The 24,288-nt window shown below is 43.2% G+C and overlaps 1 protein-coding gene across 1 annotated transcript in view; it reads right to left on the bottom strand.

The window, feature by feature from the left end:
* OTC (ornithine transcarbamylase) overlaps positions 1 to 24,288 on the bottom strand; it is a 136,362-nt gene that overhangs the window by 29,711 nt on the left and 82,363 nt on the right. The window contains exons 5-6 of the mRNA XM_044286642.1: positions 13,489 to 13,642; positions 7,928 to 8,050 (exon numbers count right to left, since the gene is read on the bottom strand). Of these exons, the coding sequence (XP_044142577.1) occupies positions 7,928 to 8,050; positions 13,489 to 13,642 (277 nt within the window). The remainder of the gene's footprint in view (positions 1 to 7,927; positions 8,051 to 13,488; positions 13,643 to 24,288) is intronic.

The following is a 24,288-nucleotide window of genomic DNA, read 5'->3' as shown; positions in this document are numbered from 1 at the left end:
CCAAAGGGCTCGGGTTCTCTAGTGCTCGAGTACAACACTTTGGAATGCTAGGGTGCTCTACAGAGCACCAGAGCACAATGGAAGTCAATGGGAGAAACAGAGCATTAAACCAGGCACCCCCTGCTCTGAAGAGGAGAGGGTGTCTGGTTCAGAGGAATAGGTCAGAAATTTATAGAAACACCACTGAAATGGTTCGGGAACAGCATGGGGAGGATGTCTGGATGCATCTTGGACTCCCAGGTCGCTGCTGGGAATGATGTTGTCTGAGTAGTACGCAACTTTTACAGACTGACAATGATACGCACAAAATCAAAGATAAAATCGATTTTAGAGGAAACATTGTTAGGAAACATTCTTTCCTGTATATTTACTTGTATATAACGTGAAAGTGCTGCCAAAATTTACAAGGAAGAGGCACTCCGATACACCCTGTATATCACATAAAGGAGGGCCTCATTCATTGTGGTACAATTGTTCAGGTAGTGGGACGCCTACACTCATAAAGCCTATGCACTAAGTGAAAGGGCTGCCAAAAATTACAAGGAACTCCAATACCCCCTTTATTACACATAAAGGAGCGCATTATACACACCCTTGAAAAATTATGATTGATGGCCTGCTGGTGACTCTCAAAAACTTTGGGAGCAAGCGTCTGCCGGTGACCCTCTAAAACATTAGGGGCGAGTGCCTGCTGCTGATCTGACGATCTGAAACATTAGGGACGAGGGCCTGCTGCTGAGCTGACCATCTAAAACATTATGGGTGAGGGCCTGCTGGTGACCCTCTAAAACATTATGGGTGAGGGTCTGCTGCGGAGCTGACCCTCTAAAACATTAGGTGCGAGGTCAGCCTAATAAGCATGTCGATATGATGGAGGAGGAGGATGAGAAAAGGAAGATTGAACCATATACCCTTTTTTGTGGTGAAGGGGTGCATGGGAATACAGTATATTCAATACACCATAAAAGCCACATTTAAAGTGCCTTTATGTTCAGCCGCTTTCCCCTGGTGAAGTAGAGAAGTCAGGGGCAATCCAGGCCTTGTTCATTTTGATAAGAGTCAACCTGTCAGCATTTTCAGTTGACAGTCGGATGCGCTTATCAGTTATTATGCCCCCAGCAGCACTAAATACCCGCTCTGACAAAACGCTGGTGGCAGTGCAGGCCAGCACTTCCAAGGTGTAGAGTGCCAGTTCGTGCCACGTGTCCAGCTTGGACACCTAATAGTTGTAAGGCACAGAGGGATCATTGAGGATGCTGGCACGGTCTGCTACGTACTCCTTCACCATCTTGCAAAACTTTTCCCTCCTTGGGACACTAGGCCGCGCATCAGGATGAGGGTGCTGGCAGGGTGTCATGAAACAGTTCCAGACCTTGGAGAGTGTTGCCCTGCCTCTCTTGGAATGCTGTGTGTTCCTCTCGTCTCTCCTTCTCGGTTGCACAAGAAACTACGTACTCTGCCGCCGGCGTTGTCAGCTGGGAATTTTTGTAGCAATATTTCCACAAGGACCTTCTGGTATTGCACCATTTTGTTAGTCCTCTTCACCACAGGAATGAGAGATGAGAAGTTCTCTTTGTAGCAGGGGTCGAGAAGGGTGAACAACCAGTAATCGGTGTTGGTCAAAATGCGTATAACGTGAGGGTCACGGGAAAGGCAGCATAACATAAAGTCAGCCATGTGTGCCGACAAGACTTCGCTGTCCTCATCAGAAGGATGACTCCTAATCTCCTCACCCTCTTCTTTTTCGGCCCATCCGTGCTGAACAGATGGAATAAATCTGCTATGGGCACTAACCTCTGTAGCGGAGGCAACCGTGTCCTGCTCCTCCTCCTTCTCCTCATCATCATCCAATTCGCGCTGAGAAGATGAACTGAGGGTGGTCTGGCTATCACCCTGTGTACTGTCTTCTCCCATTTCCACCTCTACCACATGCAAAGCGTCTGCGGTGAGCGTTTCAGTAGACACAGAAGTGGGAAGGTTATACTGATAATAGCAGCCAACATGCGGAACATGGAGTTCCCGCGCATGCTCATGTCGCACAAGCTGACAATTGCAAGCGCTGCTGCAGCATTGCCAGACTGGTGGCAGCTGTAGATGACTTTCGGAAATGGGCACACCTTCACCAGTAGCTCAGGCAAATTGGGGTATGTTTTGAGAAACCGCTGAACCACTAAGTTGAACACGTGGCCCGGCATGGTATTTGAGTGAGCTTGCCGAGCTCCAAAGCCACCACCAAGCCATTATCAGACACAACCATGCCGGGTGGTGGCTGGGGACTGAGTAATGAGGGAAGGCCACCGCCATCAGGCTGCGGAAAAGCCTCAGTGTCCGCAAGCCTAAATGCCAACATTTCCAGGGCCAGCAATTTGGAAAGGTGCCCATTTAGTGCTATGGCCTGTGGGTGAGTGGCTGGGTATTTGCGCTTTCTTTTAAAGGCCTGGGGTATGGACATTTGTACACTGTGATGGGACACAGAAGTGGATGATGGTGCTTGCCAAGGTCCAGGTGCAAAGCGGGAGGCATCCAGGCCTGCGTCTTGGACAGGGGATTGGCCAGCATGTAACACAGGGGAAGAGGAGGCAGTGGTGTGACTCGCAGACACTGATTGTGGACCCAGGCGTTTGGCCCACCTATTAGGGTGCTTTGATGCCATGTGGCGGATCATGCTGGTGGTGGTGAGGTTGCTGGTGTTCACGCCCCTGCTCATTTTGGTACGGCACAGGTTGCAAATGACAATTCTTTTATCGTCCACACTTTCCTCAAAAAAGCGCCAGACTGCGGAACACCTACCCCTTGGCAAGGGAGATTGCCGCAAGGGGGTGCTCTGGGGAACAGTTTTGGGCCTGTTTGGTATGGAGCGCCTTCTCCCTTTTGCCACCCCACTGCCTCTTCCAGCCTGTTGCAGTGCTGCGGATACCTCCACCTCTGTACTGCTGTCTTCGCTCGGCTTGCCACCTTCCTAGGTTGGGTCAGTGATTTCATCATCCACCACCTCCTCTTCCACTTCCTCACTCTGGTCATCCTCCTGACTTGTTGACATAACAAGAACCCCATTTATTGACAACTGTGTCTCATCCTCATCATCCGCCTTTTGAGACACTAATTGCCGTTGACTTATTGGCAACTGTGTCTCATCATGATCATCATCCACCTGGTGAAACACTAATTGCTGTTCCCCAACGTCATCTTCTTGTGACTGTGGATGTCTAAGAGTTTGGGCTTCAGTGCACGCGATCTCCTCATGTCCCTCTTCAAGCGGGCTTGGTGAGAGACCCAAATCAAGGAATGGCGATGAAAATAGCTCCTCGGAATATCCGAGAGTAAGATCACATGTTTGCCAAGACTCTCTATGGTGGGAAGAAGGAGGATCAGGGTGAGGATTCTGTTGGCCAGACTCTTGGCTACTGAGACTGGACTTTGTGGAACCGATTGGTGGTGCTTAACCGATTGGAAGCATTATCTGCTGCAATCCAACCGACCACCTGGTCACACTGGTGTGACTTCGAGAGTGGTGTCCTGTGCCGCCCTGCAAACTGGGACATAAAGCTAGGTATCGTGGATGAGTGTGTTTTTTGTGCTCTGGCAGCAGGCACAGTATCACCGCGCCCAGGACAATGGCCTCTGCGTGCACCATCAGCAGCACAGCCACTTCCTTGTCCCTTATTGCTCGCCTTGAGCATATTAAATGGTATATATGCTTGCAAGTATGTCACACGTACAGTAGCACAGGTTTTGTAAATGTATGCGCAAATAAATTACACTGAATGTCACAGATATTAAGGATGCGCAAACATTATACAGGAGATGTAGCGCAAGTAATGTTACTATCACCTGCGGCGAAAAAATTACACTGAATGTCACAGATATTTAGGATGCGCAAATGTTATACAGGAGATGTAGTGCAGGTAATGTCGCTGTCACCAGCTGCAAAAAAATTACTCTGAATGTCACAGATATTTAGGATGCGCAAACGTTATACAGAAATGTAGCGCAGGTAATGTTGCTGTCACCAGAGACTAAGAAAAAATTACACTGAATGTCACAGATATTTAGGATGCGCAAACGTTATACAGGAGATGTAGCGCAGGTAATGTCCCTGTCACCAGTGGCTAAGAAAATATTACACTGAATGTCACAGATATTTAGGATGCGCAAACGTTATACAGGAGATGTAGCGCAGGTAATATCGCTGTCACCAGTTGGATCTTGTTTTAACACCTTATAATTAGTCTATCTGTAAAGAATAAATCAAGGCAACTAGACGTACTGTAGATTTCTTGAAAACGTTTCACTCGTTCTTCCAACAAGCTTTCTCAATTCTGAGTGATTGTACAAAAATTCTGGGAATAAATATGTAACTGAATCCACATCTGGTACTTATACCCAGCATTGGGTCAAAAGTGTTAATTCCATTATCCTAATTGGAGTCAGTAGGTGATAAAGACTTCCCAGAAAAAGGTGTCAAGACAGCATTGTATGTGGCAGACAATAGATGTCTAACCCCCCCACCTCTATTCAAGCTTGGCTTCTCCATTTTTACGTAGATGGCCTCCTTCACGCCTCGTTTGTACCAATCGGCCTCCTTATCCAAAACACGTACTTGACTGTCTTCAAAGGTGTGACCTGTTCCTTTTAGATGTAAGTACACGGCTGAATCTTGACCAGAGGTTTTGGCTCTTCTATGCTGAGCCATACGCTGATGTAGTTGTTGTTTTGTTTCGCCGATATACAGTTCTGAGCATTCCTCATTGCACTGGACTGCGTACACAATGTTGTCCATCTTGTGCTTAGGAGTTGGGTCTTTGGGGTGAACCAGTTGTTGCCTCAGTGTGTTGCTGGGTTTAAAGCAAACAGGAATGTGATGTTTATTAAAAATCCTTTTGAGTTTCTCAGACACCCCAGCTACATATGGGATAACCATATTCTTGCGTCTGTCATGCTTCTCGCCCTCACTGGTAGTCTTGGTGGTCTTTCTTCTCCTTCCTTCTGTTTTGACAAAGGCCCAAACTGGATACCCACAAGTTTTAAGTGCCCCTCTGAGGTGTTTGAGTTCCTTCGCCTTAGCCTCTGTGCTGGTGGGTATTTTCTCTGCCCGGTGGTGTAGAGTCTGAATGACTCCCAGTTTGTGGTCTAGAGGATGGTGGGAATCAAATAGCAGGTACTGGTCTGTGTGTGTTGGTTTTCGATAGACCTCTATTTCCAGCTTCCTTCCCTCTTCCACTGTTATAAGACAGTCCAGAAACACCAGTTTGTTTTTCTGCATATCTTCCCGCGTGAAATTGATGTTATGATCCACTGAGTTGATGTGGTCGGTGAAAGCCTGTAACTCTTGTTTATGAATTTTAACCCAAGTGTCATTCACATATCTGAACAAATGACTTGGTGTAATTCCCTTGAAAGTGGTCAGGGCTTTCCTTTCTACTTCCTCCATATACAGGTTCGCTACAATAGGCGAGACTGGCGATCCCATAGCACAGCCATGTTTTTGCTTGTAGAACTTGTCCTTATACTTGAAGTAGGTGGTACTCAGACAAAGGTCCAGTAAGGCACACACTTGGTCTGGGCTAAGTTCTGTTCTGCATCTTAAGGTGTTGTCTAATAGCAACTGCTTCCTGACTGTTTCAATTGCCTCTGTAGTGGGTATGCAGGTGAAGAGGGATGTAACATCATAGGAGACCATTGTCTATTGTCTGCAACATACAATGCTGTCTTGACACCTTTTTCTGGGAAGTCTTTATCACCTACTGACTCCAATTAGGATAATGGGATCAACACCTTTGGCCCAATGCTGGGTATAATTACCAGATGTGGATTCAGTTACATATTTATTCCCTGAATTTTTGTACAATCACTCAGAATTGAGAAAGCTCGTTGGAAGAACGAGTGAAACGTTTTCAAGAAATCTACAGTACGTCCAGTTGCCTTGATTTATTCTTTACAGATATATACCATGACCTGGATAAATGAGAACCTTCACAGGTATATCATAATTAGTCTGATCAGAAAGAAGAGAAATAAGAACACATGTTCTTATACTTATGACAACTAAGAACAACAATACTTCCCCCCTTATCAGAGGGTTTTATTATCAAGTTCATATTATCGCCTAGATTTTTCAGGCCATCCATTTCTTTATGGGTATAGTTCTTGTTTATTGGTATCTCTGATAGATTGCTGAGGTCTCTAGTAACTGAATTTAAGAATATTTCTATATGTATATCACCGCCCTTGGGTGGATTCTTTGTACTTTTATTGCTCAAATTTGTAAATGGGCCCTCTCCTCTTACGTTCTCATTATCATTAAGGAGATCCATGAGATTTTGAAAACCTGGAATATCCTTTAGTTCCAAACCCATCTCAAGACATCTCTGTTTGTCGGTCTGTGCGAATGTTTTGCACGACTTTAATTTCCATACAAACAGATGAATATCTTTTGATCCACTCAAAACAATCATAACGATTTGTTGGAACAAATGTAAGACCTTTTGAAATAATGGACAGTTCTGCTTCAGATAATTGTGATCCCGACATATTCAGAATCAAAGATTGATCAGTTGATGTCCTGATCATTTTTTTTTGTGTCTGTGTTCGCTCTCTTAGTAAATAGGTGTTTGGTTGGGTCATTTGGCCTAAAAAAAGAGCTGTCTGTAGAATTGTGAATTGGTAATAATGACGCAGAAGAGGAAACAGATAATGATGATGTGCCATGCCCTGGTTGACTCTAAAACTAGATCTAGAAGAAAAATTCCTATTGCGACCTCTATATCGACCCGGCTCTTGAATTTAGTTCTTTGGTTATAGTTAAAGTTGGGGGTACGTTGTTCAGTATCTGAGCTGTCTACCTCAGAGGCAGATGTATCAGTTACAGAATCTCTTAAGTCTGAAGGTGTATTATTATATGCTGTTTTATTTCTAAATTCAGTCAGATCTTTTACAAATTGTCTATGTTTACGTTCAATCAGGGAACTTTTAAATCTCTCAATATTATTTTGTAATTCCAATTCGCTCTTAGCAAATTCCGTATGATCTTTAAAAGTCAAAGTCACTTCCCCAATCTTCTTTTCTATCTCAGACAATTTGATATTTTCCTGTGTTAACAATAATCTCATAAATCTTAAAGAGCTTACAGTAGCCTCTTGTTCCCACTTTACCAAGAGGTAAAGAGAGACTGATTAGGGAGACCAGGAGGCTCCTAACAGGGGATCGCTCCTATTGGGGCGGCCATTCCGTTTTTAGGTAGGGTTTAAATAGAAGTAGGGAAAGGGGTAGGGATATTTGTTTCCTTTCTTTTTCATAATCTCCTATATAGGATTTTTTGGTAGGAGGTGGTACTAAGTGATTTTATATCATTCTAAAAGTAGGATGAGTTAACTGAAGAGGGTCACTGGTATATATTAGTCAGGGTAGAGAGTGGCTATAGAGAGGAACTCTTGCTTTGAAGGGCTGAATACATCTGTGATCTTACATGGACGGGTTACTAATATAAAAGAGAATTGTGTAATGCTTCTATTCCCCTGGGGTGGCGCTGCAACAGAATTGAACATTTAATGCTGGGGTCCCAGAAGCAGGACACTCTTTGATCAGCTTATCATTGTCTGACCGATGCAGCACATATAGCTTCATAATGCAGCTCAGTCCCTTTGAACTGAATGATAGTGAGCTTTACTATTATCAGGTACAACTATATGTACAGTGACGTGCCTGGTTAACAATGAAGGGTGCCAAGGGCAATTAGATATTGTTCCTCCAAAATAATCTTTCAATCTTCTTCCCATCTTCTCAGTTTTTATAAACTTTATTTAATGATGATGACTTCATTTATGACCAAAACATGACAACTGACAAAATATCTGCCATTTCCATAATTATTGGACTGCACTTCCATAGAGAAGTCTAGGCTTTTTTATTAAGGTATTATGACATTTACCTTTGGTGTTGCAATGTGCACATTCATTCCGAATTTTGCAGCACTCAGCATGATTGAATGTAGGACATTATTTCCATCACCAATCCAGGAAATAGTTAGTCCTTTGAGGTGGCCATAATGTTCCTGTGGAGAAGATCATTTGTATCATAATTTATCACTGTAGAACATGGTTAGCACCTACTAGAAAAGAGAAGGCTCAAAAGCAGTCAATCAAGTTATTAAATAGGAATTTCTTCACCTTGTGAGGGTGGGTTGGCCACAGTCATCCATGTGATTTGGTTTAAAGGGGTTTACATACAAGACCCTTTTAGAATATTGCCCCCATAGTGATCAACTAATTGCCATGTGTTCCACTCTTGGTGCCTCGGGTAAACAGCCGATTTGTGACCAGCTGGGCATTCCCCCTGCAGCTGCCACTGCAGAGGGAATGTAATATAAAAAGGCGGAATTTAAGGGGAATGGTTGTCCATGTAATACAAGGACAATTTAAGTCCACAGAACCGGAAAGCGACTCCCCCTTCACGAGACAACCCTATCAACTTCTCTAGACCAAATAGCTGGTTTTTATAGATAATGAAGTTGAAGATATTTGTCTTCAACTTGTGTAACTATTAGGCTCTGTTCATACAGAGTTTAAGTCTCTGTCACGAGTTGGAGGTCCCGCGACAGACCTCCACGTCGTCAAGCAATAAACAAACGGAAATCAGGTACAGACAAGAGTTTATTGCACAAACAAAAACCAGGGAAGGCAGCACAGACAAAACATGAGCTCTATGTACCGTCAGCACAGTGGGAGCAAACCCCCACTGCGCCACTGTCTAGTAATACTCCAGAGGGGCGTGACTAAGCAACTACTGGTATTCACTAGGGCCCCGGATGGTAGGGTTAGGCTTTGCAGCAGGAAGTTGCCAGGGTCCATTCTGGAGCGTGAACTAGACAGTGACAGCAGGAACGAATGGACAACAGGTACCAGAAGGTCCCGACGGCACATAGGCATACATAACATAGACAGGCAAATACAAACAGGGCAACTAATAACACAAGCAGGAGTTCATAGCAAGAAAACAGGAGTGACAATGAGCAGAGAAGGACTTGCTCCACCAGTAGTAAACTGCATGGCCTTACCCATGGCACTCTGCTACAAAGAAAGGTGCAGCAAGGGCTTGCTGAAAAGAGACATATAAATACACAAAAGGTGACTCAAACATAACTGGCAGAACAGATACAGAAACACAGGAAAGAGGACATCAATGAACAAGTAGGGAAACCCACAGAGCACAGACAGACACAGATCCCATGGGTCAGCAGCATGGGAGAGTGGGTACAAACAAGGAGCAGGACAAGACAACACACACCAGGAGAGCTGACACAGAACTGAGGAAACCTCAGCCTTAGGCCTCATGCACACGACCGTTGTGTGCATCCGTGGCCGTTGTGCCGTTTTCCGTTTTTTTTCGCGGACCCATTGACTTTCAATGGGTCCGTGGAAAAATCGGAAAATGCACCGTTTTGCAGCCGAGGCCGTGATCCGTGTATCCTGTCCGTCAAAAAAATATGACCTGTCCTATTTTTTTGACGGACAACGGTTCACGGACCCATTCAAGTCAATGGGTCCGTGAAAGAACACAGATGCACACAAGATTGGCATCCGTGTCCGTGATCCGTGGCCGTAGGTTGCTTTCATACAGACGGATCCGAAGATCCGTCTGCATAAAAGCTTTTTCTGATCTAAGTTTTCACTTTGTGAAAACTCATTTCCGACAGTATATTCTAACACAGAAGCGTTCCCATGGTGATAGGGACGCTTCTAGTTAGAATACACTGCAAACTTGGTACAAGACTGCCCCCTGCTGCCTGGCACCACCCGATCTCTTACAGGGGGATATGATAGCACAATTAACCCCTTCAGGTGCGGCACCTAAAGGGGTTAATTGTACTATCATATTCTCCTGTAAGAGATCAGGGCTGCCAGGCAGCAGGGGGCAGACCCCCCCTCCCCAGTTTGAATATCGTTGGTGGCACAGTGTGTGCCCATGGCCCCCCCCTTCCTCCCTCTATAGTTAAAAATCGTTGGTGGCACAGTGTGCGCCCACCATCGCCCCCCTCCATCTTCCCCCCCCCATCATTGGTGGCAGCGGAGTTCCGATCGGAGTCCCAGTTTAATCGCTGGGGCTCCGATCGGTAACCATGGCAACCAGGAAGCTACTGCAGCCCTGGTTGCCATGGTTACTTAGCAATAGTACAATAGTAGAAGATTCATACTTACCTGCTTGCTGCTGCGATGTCTGTGACCGGCCGGGAGCTCCTCCTACTGGTAAGTGACAGTTCTTTAGCAATGCACCGCACAGACCTTTCACTTACCAGTAGGTGGAGCTCCCGGCCGGTCACAGACATCGCAGCAGCAGGCAGGTAAGTATGAATCTTCTACAATTGTACTATTGCTAAGTAACCATGGTAACCAGGGATGCAGTAGCTTCCTGGTTGCCATGGTTACCGATCGGAGCCCCAGCGATTAAACTGGGACTCCGATCGGAACTCCGCTGCCACCAATGATGGGGGGGGGGGGGGATGGAGGGGGGCGATGGTGGGCGCACACTGTGCCACCAACGATTTTTAACTATAGAGGGAGGAAGGGGGGGGGGGCGATGGGCACACACTGTGCCACCAACGATTTTTAACTATAGAGGGAGGAAGGGGGGGGGGCGATGGGCACACACTGTGCCACCAACGATATTCAAACTGGGGAGGGGGGGGGTCTGCCCCCTGCTGCCTGGCAGCCCTGATCTCTTACAGGAGAATATGATAGTACAATTAACCCCTTTAGGTGCCGCACCTGAAGAGGTTAATTGTGCTATCATATCCCCCTGTAAGAGATCAGGTGGTGCCAGGCAGCAGGGGGCAGTCTTGTACCAAGTTTGCAGTGTATTCTAACCTGAAGCGTCCCCATCACCATGGGAACGCCTCTGTGTTAGAATATACTGTCGGAAATGAGTTTCACGAAGTAGCTCATTTCCGACAGTATATTCTAACAGAGAAGCGTTCCCATGGTGATGGGGACGCTTCAAGTTATGTTCGGGTGTCCGCCTGGCCGTGCGGAGGCAAGCGGATCCGTCCAGACTTATAATGTAAGTCAATGGGGACGGATCCGTTTGAAGATGACACACTGTGGCTCAATTTTCAAACGGATCCGTCCCCATTGACTTGCATTGTAATTCAGGACGGATCCGTTTGGCTCCGCACGGCCAGGCGGACGCCAAAACGACTTTTTTTTCATGTCCGTGGATCCTCCAAAAATCAAGGAAGACCCACGGACGAAGAAAAGGTCACGGATCACGGACCCACGGACCCCGTTTTTTCGGACCGTGAAAAAAAACGGTCGTGTGCATGAGGCCTTATATACATGTTTCATGGGTGCAGCAGAGAGGCCACACCCATGGAGCAGACAGAGAGGATTAACTCGCAATAGGAACACAGGGGAGTTAACCCATACACATACACAACCACAAATAACACACAGAAACGAAACTTCAGCGAGGAGCGCCGAACGAGCAAGGACGGAAGGTCACAGCCCGAGATAGTGGCTGTGACAGTCACAAATCTGTTGCAAGTATTTCCAAATGTATTCTGCCAACAAAAGGCTTCATAGGGTCTCATACATATGCTATAGGGCCCTGTGTATATGTTCTGCATATGTGCTTAACGTACGCTACAAATACAGTAGTAAAACAACTGGAACAGTGAATATCAAAAAGTCACATAAAAGTGCTCTTTCATCACTACATTTAAAATCCATTTAAAAGAATACTATGTTTATGACTAGAAGTAAGGTCTTAAACAGATGAGCAGTCAGATTTGGTGGAACTTTTTTTTTTTACAAAGATTACAAAAATATGATATTGTGTAAACCTAGTTTTACCTTTATTCTAAAGAATAATTTTTTTATGTGCTTGCAGGTCTATGTTAATTCAATGTACTCAACGAGGAGTAAAAGAATATATCAATTCTTCTCTAATGATTAAAGTTCAGTTTATTAGAAGTGTGTAGTAGGAGGTTACGTGTTTCTGCAGCCATGTCGATGTGGCTGCATTAAGGCCATCTGAAACTAGCCTTAGAAATGCTATTTAACTGGGTTAGTAGGTCATATACTGTAAGTGGATGGGAAGCTGGGAAACCTTACCAATATCACAGACAAACAGTTTCCCCCACTCCTTTCAGAAGAGAGAGGATGGGTATGGCCACATGGTGAGGCCGTGAGCCGATTGGAGCACCCCCGGCAGCTACCTCTTATTTAATTAATGAAGACGGCACTGTATAGTCGGTCTTCATTGTTAATGGCTGAGCGATATTGAAGGTACCGTGCAGCCAGGCTTGGGATTAAAATTTTTAACAACAGGTTAACGCTGCATCACAACATGTTTACATATAAATACACCATATATATGTGCAACACACATACACATAAATACACCATATACATGGTACACATACATAAATACACTATATATACACTACACATACATACCACCCAACTAAGGAGCTAAATTATCAGCGGCGCACCGGATAGGGACTCAGCCAGTAACATGCTTCTCCCATCCAGTTGTAATTTTAACAACCATATCTGGAGAACTGGAGGGAACTGGCTGAATCCCATGCCTGTGAGCAGCTATTAACAATGAAGACCGGTTATACAGTGCGGTCTTAATTCGTTAAATTAGAGGCAGCTGCAGCCTAATTGGCTGCGTGGTTCTCTACCACAGCCGCCATGCCTCGACTGCGCCGTGTGTTTGATAGCACAACCACTAAGCTGTATTTGAATGAGGTTATAAAAATCTGCAAGTGTTTTTATGTTATTACTACTGATTTCATTAATATCGTATGAGAGGTAAGTATGCATGTGCAAACATCTCTTCATTAAAGTAAGTGCTAGGAACGGTTCCTTCCTTGTTTATAGAATTATTAATCCCCCCCCATAATAAAATATAGGCCTTTAAACAGGCTGTCCAAGTTATTATTTTTTTTAAGGCATGGGGGCCAGTGATTGGCGTCTTTACAGTGTTTGTATACAAGGCCATCAACGCCACAGACAAAACATGACGTCATAGCTGCAGTGGTGGGCAGTATAGGAACGGCATTGGAGGACAGTATGTATAGCATTTTTTTTTTTTAATTATTCTAATAGTATTCATGCCTTAAAAAAAAGAACTCAGAAAATCCCTTTAATAAAAAATAATAGAATTTTTTTTGCCTCATACAGAAAAATTCTATGTTAATGAATGTATGACTTCCACTAATTTATACAAGTGATGCCTTATTTTCGATCCCTATAGGACAGAATGTGCAGGACTGATGTGCTTGCGGTGGATATTAGTCACACTATGGTATTGCTTAGCAACGCAGAGAAATTCTACATAACTCCCACCGAGCAAAAGCCTGATTTTCATGCAGCGCACACTGGTTGTACTAACTACTCTGAGGAATTCCCAGGATTGTCTCATACCTGAATGGAAAGCTTACAACATTCATTTGTAGAAAGCGGATATACAATAGTGATTGCGACTAACCTGAATAGTCAGATAATCAGCGAGGATCTGAACGGGATGGTAGTCGTCAGACAATCCGTTCACTATGGGAATAGATGCTTCTTTAGCCAACAGTTCCAGGTCTGACTGGTGATAAACTCGAGCAAGAACAGCATCTGTCATTCCAGATAAAACCCTAACAGAAGAATAATATGTGAGAAAATATGAATTACTTATGAATCAAGTCATGGGCGGACTGGCCATAGATCCTAGAAATGTTCCGGCGGTCTGATGCCCAGGGGGCCACTTAATCCCCCTCTTGGCCGTCAGCCAGGTACATAAAGATCTGATGCTTTCAGTATTAATTAATGTCGGAGCATCAGGCCAATAGCCGCAGAAGCCCTTCTGAATTCAATTATAGTGCTGTCCTCAGGACGATGATACAGATTCCTACTGTGGGGTGGATGGCAGTATTTTGTCCTGCACTGTGGTACTTGGTTCAGCTAGGGCAGTATATTGTGTTACACTGTGGTACTTGGTTCTGCTAGGGCAGTATATTGTGTTACACTGTGGTATTTGGTTCTGCTAGGGCAGTACATTGTGTTACACTGTGGTATTTGGTTCTGCTAGGGCAGTATATTGTGTTACACTGTGGTACTTGGTTCTGCTAGGGCAGTACATTGTGTTACACTGTGGTATTTGGTTCTGCTAGGGCAGTATATTGTGTTACACTGTGGTATTTGGTTCTGCTAGGGCAGTATATTGTGTTACACTGTGGTATTTGGTTCTGCTAGGGCAGTACATTGTGTTACACTGTGGTATTTGGTTCTGCCCGGGCAGTATATTGTGTTACACTGTGGTATTTGGTTCTGCTAGGGGAGTACATTGTGTTACACTGTGGTATTTGGTTCTGCTAGGGCAGTATATTGTGATACACTGTGGTATTTGGTTCTGCTAGGGCAGTATATTGTGCTGCACTGTGGTATTTGGTTCTGCTAGGGCAGTACATTGTGTTACACTGTGGTATTTGGTTCTGCTAGGGCAGTACATTGTGTTACACTGTGGTATTTGGTTCTGCTAGGGCAGTATATTGTGTTACACTGTGGTATTTGGTTCTGCTAGGGCAGTATATTGTGATACACTGTGGTATTTGGTTCTGCTAGGGCAGTATATTGTGCTGCACTGTGGTATTTGGTTCTGCTAGGGCAGTACATTGTGTTACACTGTGGTATTTGGTTCTGCTAGGGCAGTACATTGTGTTACACTGTGGTATTTGGTTCTGCTAGGGCAGTATATTGTGTTACACTGTGGTATTTGGTTCTGCTAGGGCAGTATATTGTGTTACACTGTGGTATTTGGTTCTGCTAGGGCAGTACATTGTGTTACACTGTGGTATTTGGTTCTGCTAGGGCAGTATATTGTGTTACACTGTGGTATTTGGTTCTGCTAGGGCAGTATATTGTGTTACACTGTGGTATTTGGTTCTGCTAGGGCAGTATATTGTGTACACTGTGGTATTTCTACAAAGTCAAATTGCAGTGCTCACCTGGCTATTCAAAATCCAAGGGAGGCGCGGATAGACGCCAGGAACCAAGCGCCAAATGCAAAAAATCTAACAGAAAAAAAATCCAGCTTCCCAAGAAAAGTGTATGTATTAAAGATTATCACTTTTCTTGGGAAGCTGGATTTTTTTTCTGTTAGATTTTTTGCATTTGGTGCTTGGTTCCTGGCGTCTGTCCGCCTTAAAAGCCGACATACAATACATATATGTCTACACGTTTCGGATCACAAAAATGTGGACCCTTACCTGACAAAAACAGAAGTATTCACCTGACATAAATAGAGAAAGATATCAGCAAAAACAGGTGTGAACAATCAACATAGACTCCACCTCAAAGGCTGCTTCTAAATGACATAGCATACAAATAAAATAAAAAACAACATATACATTTGTATACATGTTTGCGATTTAGACCTTTTGGAACACAAGAATCCATAAGGAAAATCCACACAGATTCCCTGTTTAAAAGTAGCCTTCTATGATCTCTCCCACCTTTAGGCGGATTAACCCTTTCCAAGCCCTGTACCTGTAAACCTGTGGTGTCTCCAGTATGACATGCTGCATAGTGTGAACTGACTGCTGATACATTTTTGGTGGTAGCATGTGGAATATCGGATATACAGTTAGTGGTACAGCCCACATATTGGATACAGCACAGGGAACAAGTGATAAAATACACCACAAAACTGGTGTTGCAATTAATATACTGTTTTATTTCAACCCCCTTCTGGTTTGCAATAGAAAAAACTGACTGACCAGTCTGAATAAATCCACAGCATGTGCGTAAGCGATGTCCACTCCTATAGTTGCCCTTAAAACGAAGCCAAGTGGACTGGGTGCTGTTCACACTAGAAAATAAACTTGGACTGACTTTCTGGGCAATGGACGGTGCACGTCGAGCTACACTTTTTATTCCTAAAGACACAATATCTGCCCACTGTTCATCAGAGCAGAGTACTGGTAAATATTTTTTAATAATATGACAGATTTTTGGGTATTCAAGACTGAAGTTAGTAGCAAAAACTGAAGCAGATTGTTTTTCTCTATTTTTCTGTATTGCTTGACTAGAGCTTTTTTTTTGAAAAAACCAAATCCGCACACAATGTAGATGAAACATATCTTTTAGCTTGATTCAAGGACTGATTTGAATATTGTCGTAATGTTAGACGGTCGGCCACCACAGTCAACTCTTTTGAAAAAGATTCATTGTCAGAACAATTGCGTCTCTCGTGTATATATTCACCCCTAGGTATATTGTTAATGACATGTGGGGGGTGACATCATGTAGCAAAAAGAGTGGTGTTGCCGGCGGTTTTCTTTACGATATGTATGTGTGGTCACCTTGGAAGTACATACATCGCCTATGAGAAGGAGATCCAAATATGGGATAGTGGAGGCATCAAAATAAAGTATAAATTTAAGATTGCATTTATTATTGTTGAGAAACTCTTCAAACAGCAGTATTGTCGCTTGGTCCCCTGACCATATAAATAACAAATCATCAATATAACGACCATAACATTGCAAGGAGCATCCCCAAGGATTATCAGAAGAAAATAAATAGTTATGCTCCCACCATGCCATATATATGATTGCCAAGGAGGGCGAGAACTTCGCCCCCATGGACACTCCAATATGCTGTAAAAAGAAGCGTTGATTAAACATTAAGCAAAAACAAAACCACTTCCAAAATATAATTTTGAAAAGCAGGACTGAACTCAGAATATATATTTAGAAACCATTTGAGAGAAACAATAGCCAAGTTGTGCGGAATAGTTGTATACAAAGAGGTTACATCAGCTGTGATCCAAACGTAACCGGGTCTTCTCGATACTGGAAACCGTAAATGATCTGCAGGTAATTAACCTTTATTCAAAAATACTAACTTAACCCCAAATTGATGTTTCGACAAGGGGTCTTTCTTTTTCGCCCACTTGTCACTTTGATCTTTATCGGACCATCATTGATGTCAATAGACTGGCTCGTAATCTTACATTGAAAAGACATTTCCACAACGAGGATAAGTTGCAGGACACTCAGGAACCTATATTCAGTCCATGTTCCATATCATCTCATTCTAATGTAAACTATTTTTCTTTTCTGGAACTTACAAATATTTCCCATATGCAACAATCTCGCCCAATTCCGGAAGAACCTTATAGTAATGATTCTTCTCATAATTGTATTAAGTATAGCCGTGATTTCTATCCAGTCCAATCGCGTTCATCCGCGTTGGACTGCTTCCAGGAATTGGTTGAGCGAGATTTGTGTACTCTCAATAAGACAGTGCAAACACAATGTGTTAATACATATTTTAATAATTTATCATACAGGGAGCGCATTGCTCTTAGAGAATTGGAAAATATGAGGGACATTACAATAAAACAGGCGGATAAAGGTGGGTCTGTTGTGGTTATGGATCGACTCATTTATGAATCCCAGAACCTTAATATGTTAGAGGATACTGATACTTATTTAGAACTAAACCACAACCCAACACCACAGTATCAACAGGAGTTGTTGTCCCTTTTGTCCTTTGGCATTGAACATGATTTTCTGAATCAAAAACAAGTGGACTATATATATGTTCCTCATCCTGTTTTTCCTATATTTCATTCATTGCCAAAGGTACATAAGGGAGGTTTTCCTTCTCCTATGCGTCCTGTTGTAGCAGGCATTGAATCTTTTACAGAGAGGTTATCGGCATGGATTGACCGTATTTTGCAGCCGTTGATCCAAACGATTCCTTTTGGATACTAGAACTGTCTTACAGGTTTTTTTTTTATTTTGTATGGCGGCCCGGTTACGATTGGATCACAGCTGATGTAACCTCTTTGTATACACCTTTTCCGCACAACTTGGCTATTGTTTCTCTCAAATGGTTTCTGAATATATATTCTGAGTTCAGTCCTGCTTTTCAAAATTATATTTTGGAAGTGGTTTTGTTTTTGCTTAAACATAATGTTTTTATGTTTAATCAACGCTTCTTTTTACAGCATATTGGAGTGTCCATGGGGGCGAAGTTCTCGCCCTCCTTGGCAATCATATATATGGCATGGTGGGAGCATAACTATTTATTTTCTTCTGATAATCCTTGGGGATGCTCCTTGCAATGGTATGGTTGTTATATCGATGATTTGTTATTTATATGGTCAGGGGACCAAGCGACAATACCGCTGTTTGGAGAGTTCCTCAACAATAATAAATGCAATCTTAAATTTACACTTTATTTTGATGCCTCCATTATCCCATATTTGGATCTCCTTCTCATAGGCGATGTATGTACTTCCAAGGTGACCACACATACATATCGTAAGGAAACCGCCGGCAACACCACTCTTCTTGCTACATCATGTCACCCCCCACATGTCATTCACAATATACCTAGGGGTGAATATATACACGAGAGACGCAATTGTTCTGACGATGAGGCTTTTTCAAAAGAGTTAAATGTGGTTGCCGACCGTCTAACATTACGACAATATTCAAATCAGTCCTTGAATCAAGCTAAAAGATATGTTTCATCTACATTGTGTGCGGATTTGGTTTTTCCTAAAGAAAGCTCTAGTCAAGCAATACAGAAAAATTGAGAAAAACAATCTGCTTCAGTTTTTGCTACTAACTTCAGTCTTAAATACCCGAAAATCTGTCATATTGTTAAAACATATTTACCAGTACTCTGCTCTGATGAACAGTGGGCAGATATTGTGTCTTTAGGAATAAAATGTGTAGCTCGACGTGCACCGTCCATTGCCCAGAAAGTCAGTCCAAGTTTATTTTCTAGTGTGAACAGCACCCAGTCCACTTGGCTTCGTTTTAAGGGCAACTATAGGAGTGGACATCGCTTACGCACATGCTGTGGATTTATTCAGACTGGTCAGTCAGTTTTTTCTATTGCAAACCAGAAGGGGGTTGAAATAAAACAGTATATTAATTGCAACACCAGTTTTGTGGTGTATTTTATCACTTGTTCCCTGTGCTGTCTCCAATATGTGGGCTGTACCACTAACTGTTTAAAGGTCAGAATTCTGAGACGTATCTCCGATATTCCACATGCTACCACCAAAAATGTATCAGCGGTCAGTTCACACTATGGAGCATGTCATGCTGGAGACACCACAGGTTTAGGGCTTGGAAAGGGTTAATCCGCCGAAACGTGGGGGAGATCATAGAAGGCTACTTTTAAACAGGGAATCCTTTTGGATTTTCCGTATGGATTCTTGTGTTCCAAAAGGTCTAAATCGCAAACATGATCTTATATTACATTATTGATTCTTATTCTGTCTCTTTGTATATTTTTTAAAAAGCACAAATGTATATGTTTTATTTGTATTTGTGTGCTATGTCACTAAGAGTCTATGTTAATTGTTCACACCTGTTTTTGCTGATATCTATCTCTATTTATGTCAGGTGAATACTACAGTTTTTGTCATGAGGGTCCACATTTTTGTGATCCGAAATGTGTAGACATGTATGTAGTGCATGTCAGCTTTATGTATTAAAAACTGTGGCATTTGGTTCTGCTGGGGCAGTATATTGAGCTGCACTGTGGTATTTGGTTCTGCTAGGGCAGTATATTGTGCTGCACTGTGGAATTTGGTTCTGCTAGGGCAGTATATTGTGCTGCACTGTTGTATTTGGTTCTGCTAGGGCAGTATATTGTGTTACACTGTGGTATTTGGTTCTGCCCGGGCAGTATATTGTGCTGCACTGTGGTATTTGGTTCTGCTAGGGCAGTATATTGTGCTGCACTGTGGTATTTGGTTCTGCTAGGGCAGTATATTGTGCTGCACTGTGGTATTTGGTTCTGCCCGGGCAGTATATTGTGCTGCACTGTGGTATTTGGTTCTGCTAGGGCAGTATATTGTGCTGCACTGTGGTATTTGGTTCTGCTAGGGCAGTATATTGTGTTACACTGTGGTATTTGGTTCTGCCCGGGCAGTATATTGTGCTGCACTGTGGTATTTGGTTCTGCTAGGGCAGTATATTGTGCTGCACTGTGGTATTTGGTTCTGCTAGGGCAGTATATTGTGCTGCACTGTGGTATTTGGTTCTGCTGGAGCGGTATTTTGTCCAGCACTATCGTATTGCTGGCCCAGTTTACTTCTGCTGTCCCGCCTTCTGTAAATTTGGACTCGCCTATAACATGAGGCCCCTTTTGGGTTTTTTCCAGGGTCACTTTAAGTTCCCAGTCCGCCCCTGAATTAAAGGTTTTATTAAAGTGGCAAGCACTCCACCTTTTATTTTTCAGAGCACCTTTGGTGTGTGTTTGTATCCATAAAGTGAACCTCCACCTTTTTTCATCATGTCGTATTTAAGTCCACTGGTTCTGTGCTAATTTGGAAATATCATATTCGCCAACTGTTGTAGAGAGGGCAGAGACCACTGCGGGGCATGTCTACCAAAAAGTTTTTGTTTGTGGACATGCCCCTTTTTGAAGTCCACACCCCTTTGCCTTTATAGACCATACTCCTTTTGTGATGTGTCACATCCATTCAGTGCATGTGTGGACACATGGGAGTCAGTTGGAGCTCATGGAGGAGCTGCTTTCTGGTAAAAACAGCTCTCCATGCATAGGAGATTTGCCAGATCTTCCAGGAAATCTCCCCTTTTTCTGGATGTTCCAGAATAATTAGTGAGTATGGCATATATATATATATACTGTATATATAGGAGGCAGAGCTTTATTTTGCTGATATATAGCTCTAAATTCTCTGTATAGTCAGATTTAGCTTAGCGCTCGTGCACACGAACGTATCGTGCATTACGGACCTCAAATTGCAGTCCTCAATGCATGTGCATCATCCGTGCCACCGGCGCTGACGAATGCAGACCCATTCAACTACGGAGGCACGGACCGAAATGCCATGGAAGCATTCCGTGGCCTTCCACTCCGTGCCTCCACACCATATCTTTCGGTTTGCAGACCCATTCAAATGAATGGGTCCACATCCATGAAACGCACGTGGGTCGGCAATATACAGGCACCGGCCTCAACACTGGGGCGGACTGAGAACTAAAAGTGGCCCTGGAAAAAAAAAAGCTAAAAGTGGCCCCATTTTACAGGTGAGTCCAAATTGACAGAATGCCGGGCAACAAATTAGGTAGAAGTTGGTGGGACCAGCAATACCATAGTGCAGGGCAATATACTGCCCCAGCTAAACCAAATACCACAGAGAGGCACAAAATACTGCCGCTGTCTTCAGGACATTGATACAGTTGAATTCAGGAGGACACCTGCATAACAGAGCTGCTGGCCATCTGCATAACAGAGAATCAGATCATTATGAACCCGACTGGCGCGCATGAAGAGGGCTTCGGTGGTCCTCCTAGGCATTGGCCCAACAGGAAATTTCCTTGTAGAGTCTATGGCCAATCTGCCCCTGCTGAAAACGTTTGTGTGCGTGAGCCCTTAGGCTGAGTTGACATCACTGTTCTGTCATTAATCTGTCAGAAGAATAGAAAAAAAAAGAAAAAACTGAATCCATTCTTTTTAGCATCAGTTTTGATCAGTATGCATTAGTTTCTGCCACTTCTGTCAGAGATCAGTTATTTTTGACAGGATATAAAGATGCACAGAATCCATTTTTTTTTTCAGTTTTTCTGATGGATCAAAAGAACGCAAAAATAACAGTGATGAGAACTCTCCTTTACAGGTCAGAAGAACAGAAAGCTAAACAGTGATGTGAACTCTGCTGTATGCTAAACTTTTTCTCCCATCAAAAATAACTGATCTCTGAGGGAAGTGACACAAACAGATGCAAACTGACCATAACTGATGCTCAAAAAAGATAGATCGGTTATTTTTAGTGCTAACTGAGCATAACTGATGCTCCAAAGAACTGATCAGTTTTTTTTGCATTATTTTATTTTTATGTTCTTCTGACGGATCAGAAGAATGGAAAGCTAAAGCTAGTTTCACCCTAGCACTAGGGTTCCTGCAGGCTGTTCCCGCAGGGAATAGCCTGCCAGATCTTGTCACATTCCTGTTCCTTGAAAGTTTCTGTCCAGCCCCATTAACTATAATGGGGATCGGCAGAGATCCAGTCGCAACCCGGCAAATATGCTGGAAGGGAACCGCTATGCAGAAATCCAGAATTTTAGCATTTAACTCTGTAATTATTCCGCAGAGAATTTGGAACCTATTTAAAGAATCAAAATCTGAACATTCACTTTCAGTGTCCTAGTATAGAACGGACTGTACATGGACTAAACACTGACAAATAATGTCAATGGGTCAATTGACATGTCTGACATGCTTTCTTAATGGACCATCAGTCCATTCAGTGAAAATTGCAGCATGCACTATTTTGGTCTGATTTTTACGGAAGTCTCGTCCCATTTAAGTCAATGGCTCTGTGAAAAAAAAAAAACAGACTGCGCATGGAGTCTGTTTTTCATAGATGCTCGTTCATCGCTGCTCGCGGCACCTGAGATCCATATTAAAACATTTTAGTGTTTGGAATTTAAATAAAAATATTCATTGCACTTACCTCATCCAATTGATCGTGAAGAGGCCGCCGCAGCCATCTTCCTTGGAGATCCAGCATGAAATCTTATCTGGGGTGTGATGATGTCATCACATCGGCCAGCATCATGATGTCATATGTCACCATGCACAAGATTCTGAGCGGGATCTTCAAGCGTCCGGGGCAGCCTCTTCACGCTCAAATGGATAAGGTAAGTAGGATTAAAAAATAAATAAATTATACTGCCAGGAATAATCAGTTCATTACCACCATACACAAGGAAATTCAGCTTCGGAGCAAATTGAGTTTTTCCTAAAATTCGGATCTAAGCCACTTCATGAACTTTGATTCGCTCAACACTAGTTTTTACAGCACCTTTCCTATAGGGAAAAAATTACTGTTTGCAAAAAAAATTATTTTTGCATTTGTACAGCTCAAAAAAAGCCAGAGAAAATTTATGTGTAGGGAACCTGAAGGTTCTGACACATTATATTTGTCTGGTTTGTGTTTTTTGTAAAAACAGCAGTGACATAGCCAGCCTTGTGCTGCATTCTTTTACCATGCTTAGGGAGAGTTTACATTACTGTTATTTTTCCGTTCTTCTGATCCCTCAGAAGAACAGAAAAATAAAGAAAAAAATGGATCCTGTAAAAAAACACATCCTGTGCATCAGTTATGAACATTTTGGCATCCGTTTGAGCCATTTCTGTCTGAGATCCGGGTTTTTTTTTACGGAAAAAAGGGATTGCAGGAAACTGTGTATGAAAAAGGCATGATTAAAATAAGGCATTTAAAACACTATTAAAAGATGCAACAGACATTACGGCCTCATGCACAAGTTAAATGGGTCTGGATCCTGTCGCGACTGCCACACTGATGGGGCCCGTGCATTGGGGACCCCAAAATGCAGTTGCCAATGCACGGAACAGTCGCACAACGGCCGTGTGCAAGAGGCCTAACACTTGTTTTTTTTCAAGCAGGCAAAAAAAAGGATATCTATGGGACAAAAAAAAATTAAATCAGGCAAGCAACGACACACCCAGAGCATGCTACAATTTAAAGGAAATGCCATTGACCCAAAAATAGTACAGAAAAATGGCACTAAAAGAAAAACACACTTTATGCTGCATTTAAAGGCGTTAGCTGTTTTCCTGTAAATAGCAGCATAAATAGCTTTTTTTTTTTGGGGCGGTTTGGTGTTCTGTACTCACTGCCCTGAATATACACTATCAGCTTTCCCCTGAACAAGAGCTGCAGACCATCAAAGTGAGGTCGTGCCCTGTGGGGTCACCTGGCCAACCCATCTATGACTGTATATGCAGTACCCCAGAGGAGTTAATTGCTGTAATGACATGTTATTGAGTTAAATGTTGTTGAATTAATAGTATTATATGGGCAATCAATGGTTAACACTGTGTTAGGCTACTTTCACACTCGCGTTTGGTGCAGGATCCGTCATGGATCTGCACAGACGGATCCGCACCGATAATACAGCCGCATGCATCCGTTCAGAATGGATCTGTTTGTATTATCTGTAACATAGCCAAAACGGATCCGTCTTGAACACCATTGAAAGTCAATAGGGGACGGATCCGTTTTCTATTGTGCCAGATTGTGTCAGTGAAAACGGATCCTGTCCCCATTGACTTACATTGTGTGTCAGGATGGATCCGTTTGGCTCAGTTTCATCAGACGGACACCAAAACACTGCAATCAGCGTTTTGGTGTCCGTCTCCAAAGCGGAATAGAGACTGAACGGAGGCAAACTGATGCATTCTGAGCGGATCCTTTTCCATTCAGAATGCAGTATGG

This window comes from Bufo gargarizans, chromosome 3 (assembly GCF_014858855.1).
Source record: "Bufo gargarizans isolate SCDJY-AF-19 chromosome 3, ASM1485885v1, whole genome shotgun sequence".
Taxonomy (NCBI): Eukaryota; Metazoa; Chordata; class Amphibia; order Anura; family Bufonidae; genus Bufo; species Bufo gargarizans.
Note: the sequence above shows the minus strand (reverse complement) of the source record. Positions and strands in the feature narration are given on the sequence as shown.